At 37.0% G+C, this 3484-nt stretch overlaps 1 protein-coding gene across 3 annotated transcripts in view; it reads right to left on the reverse strand.

Moving 5' to 3' along the window:
- The window catches only part of LOC107734048 (protein starmaker-like), a 14345-nt gene continuing 10861 nt past the window's right edge, over positions 1-3484 (reverse strand). For all 3 annotated transcript variants that reach the window (XM_016545918.1, XM_016545917.1, XM_016545916.1), the window contains 4 exons: positions 2639-2695; positions 2475-2528; positions 2310-2381; positions 1-763 (listed from right to left, as the gene is read on the reverse strand). In XM_016545918.1, the coding sequence (XP_016401404.1) occupies positions 2341-2381; positions 2475-2528; positions 2639-2695 (152 nt within the window). In that variant the 3' untranslated portion in view covers positions 1-763; positions 2310-2340. The remainder of the gene's footprint in view (positions 764-2309; positions 2382-2474; positions 2529-2638; positions 2696-3484) is intronic.

Below are 3484 nucleotides of genomic sequence, written 5' to 3' on the forward strand. Positions count from 1 at the left end.
ATTTTCTGACAACCCAGTCTTTATTAGATTTGCTCCCTGTGTACATATTAAAATGACTTCTTGTAAATCTATACAAAATTATTTTTTTAACAGTTTTCAGAGCAATCTGTGCTCTTACATTGCTAGTTTATTAGTATTCCTCCGCAGAGACATAGACATCAGAGATTCTATCAGAAATTGTCTGTACAAAACATCTCATTCTGTGATATTTCAGGCCGGCGTTTATCTGAGAGCAGGAGAGAAGGTTCTCGTTGCAGCAGCTGCAGTCTTTCAGTCGGTGTCAAGGATGGGGACACCATGTGGACAAAGCAATGGAACCATCACAGGTTTGACAGATCAACATTTTCACCAGACCCGAATCGTTTAGCTTTCTCAAAATTCCTTCTGTTAGTTCTACTCTCTAAGTTTAATGTGTCACTCGAAACGAAATATATTTAGACCCTACGCAATGAGACAAATGCATGAGGTACGCAATTCCAGACCCTCTCTGTTCACCATGCATTTCCATCTAAAATTGGTCAAATTAATATATCAAAAGATACAAAAGTTTTAGAATTAGGACAAAGTTAAAAAATGGAATGTACAGCAAACAGCCGAATAATTTAATCTGCATCCCAGAACCCTTAGAAAGGAACCTTCACCATATGAGAGAGAGAGAGAAAGAAAGAACGAGAGGGACGTGTCAATGTGTTTTAATGGGATGTAAAACTCTGGTTATCTTGACTTTCTCAGGTGATTCTTTTTACGTCTCTCCAGGAAAAATCTGCAGTGAGACACAAAAAAATTATATAGTGAATATATCAGTTTTATTATGTCTTCTTTTTATTATGTCTTTGTATAGGCTAGTACAGGGGTCACAAAACTTGTTCCTGGAGGGCCGGTGTCCTGCAGAGTTTAGCTCCGACCCTAATCAAACACACATGAACCAGCTAATCAAAGTCTTGCTTGGTATACTTGAAACTTCAAGGCAGGCGTGTTGAGGCAAGTTGGAGCTAAACTCTGCAGGACAGCGGCCCTCCAGGACCGAGTGTGGTGACCCCTGGGCTAGTACATCAGTGAAGTAATGCATGTTGTTTTTATTGGAGCAGTTACACCACAAGACTCCAGAGGGCGATACAGGTGATTTCAAATATCTGTGTTGGATACATTACCACCTTATTTTGGAACGCAGAAGTAAGCTGTTCTCTTTGAATGTGCGAGAGTGTAGACTTCGTAGTAAAATGTTTACTACTTATATTAAAATATTTTATATACAAATGTTTTGAAAACAGCACCCCAGCTTAATCTATTTAAAAAGGAGCTAGCTAGCCATATTTACTGAGGTCTTAAAAATGATGAGAAATTATAAGGCCAGGAAATTATTTGATTTGTTTATTCAGTATGATTTTGTTTAACCCCCTACAATGTTTATGCATGTATGAATGTATTTAATTTAATTTAATTTAATTTAATTTTATCTTATTTTTATTTTATTTATTTTTTTATTATTTTTTTTATTGGTTGGTGTTTGGTTTCTCTGTTATAGTGTGTATTATTAATAAGAATGTCTCAGTCTGTGAGGACTTACAGTTCTTCTTAAGTTCTTCTTAAGCCTATATTGTTCTGTTAATGTTGAAAAAAAAGAGAGGATAATGGCAAAACAAAAAAAGGTAAACAAAAGTAAATAACTAGAAGAATAGATGCTTAGTAAGTAAACATCATCTAGTAAAAATATGCTTTATTTTTATGATGTATAAATGACTCGTATGTAAATTATTATTTTATTTTTCGTTTTAGAATTTGATTTGATATAACTGATGTTATAATTGCTTGTTCATTGTTCAGGAGACTGCACTATAAAAAATGGAAAAAAAAATGTATCATAAGTATGATTATTTTTAATAGTATCATTGAAGAGGCTGATGAAGAAATCAGATATAGCACGGAAGAAACAGATGCTTTTATGGCGACTGTAAGAATAGAAGTCTCGCCTTTCAATTGAATTTAAAAAAAAAACAGCCTATGAGTAATTTCACTGATTTGCATAGACCGGCTTGTAAGTATAAGCATATTGTAACACTTTATGATGCTATTGTTGCCAAAATATATTGCTGATTTGAAATGTTATCTTTATGTAGACTTTTTAGATTTCTTGAGCTTATTAGAGTAGACTATCTTGTGTAGTTAGCTTATCTAAATAGTGAATAGCTTTTCTGAAACCAAACTCCGTACTGACAAGCATTAACAAATTACCTCATTAAAATAGTTGTAATCACTTGTGAGTTTTCAGAAGACGTTTATAAAGCTTTCCATATGTGATCACATGATACCTGTTACAGTGTTTTTGTAGAGTCCTGGTCGCTAGGAGCTTGGCATAGGGGTTTTGCTGGCATCATCTGATCCTGAAGAAAGGCGGGAACAGATATTAGCATGTGTAGAGATCTCTCTTGACCTCCCGTTCTCTGAGAAGTAAGTGTTTTAAGCAGAATCATTACCTTGTGTTGTGTCTTCAAGATGATCTGGTTCATCGTGTGTTTTAGAAGCGGCGTCTGTAAAAAAGGATGGGACGATTGCTATCATAGTTCTTTAAATGAAAAGTCACAGGTTTATTTATGAAGTATCACAACATCTGTCTCATTTAAGTCTCTGAGTGACTTACCTGTGCCATCTTCAACCCCGACTTCATCATCATGGACATCAGTGTCATCATCATCATCTAAACAGAAAGAAGTATGAGACCGCTTTGAATTCACGATTTCCCAGAATTCTTTAAGGAAGAGGCCCAATCTGAGAGTGACAGGTAACAACAGCTACTTTTACAATCATTAATGTCTATAGCACAAATGGTCTGAATTAGAGCCCGACCGATATATCGTTTTGCCGATATTATCGGCCGATATGAGCCTGTCGCTGATATATCGGTATCCGCGAATATGCCGCAGATATGATTTTTTTTTTTTTACAGAACATATAACGCAGATAAAATGTTTGAAATGGTGTAATTACTTAGTTTGTCCAGCAGGCTGGAAAGGCTCTATTGTTTGCTACTGGCGACCTGGATGAAACACTTTAAAGCTTATGTCTATGGAAAACCATTGAAACTTTGAACTGCCATATCTCCGTAACGGCGTGGCGAATCCGCACCAAATTCGGGGTATCCTTTCAGCTCGAGGAACCCTCTCGAACGCGAATCGAGTGTATGTCTAGAGGCCCGCTTTCGAATGAGACCGTTCGAGAGGGCTCCTCGAGCTGAAGGGATCCCCCGAATTTGGTGGAGATCCGCCGGCGCGTTCGCGAGATAGTGACACCAGTCAAGTGACACCAGATAGTGACACCGTAAGTGCCCTGCGAAGTGGACTTCACATGAAATTTCGCCATGATTCCAGTTCCAAGGGAACGTACACGTTACATTCAAAGGGCATTAAAGTGCGCGAGACGTGAATTTATATTGTATTTATTTACAGAGGTATATTATGTCACACTAAAAAGCGAAGTTTCGTCTGTG

The sequence above is a fragment of the Sinocyclocheilus rhinocerous genome, unplaced genomic scaffold (genome assembly GCF_001515625.1).
Source record: "Sinocyclocheilus rhinocerous isolate Xijiao unplaced genomic scaffold, SAMN03320098_v1.1 scaffold430, whole genome shotgun sequence".
NCBI classification, from domain to species: domain Eukaryota; kingdom Metazoa; phylum Chordata; class Actinopteri; order Cypriniformes; family Cyprinidae; genus Sinocyclocheilus; species Sinocyclocheilus rhinocerous.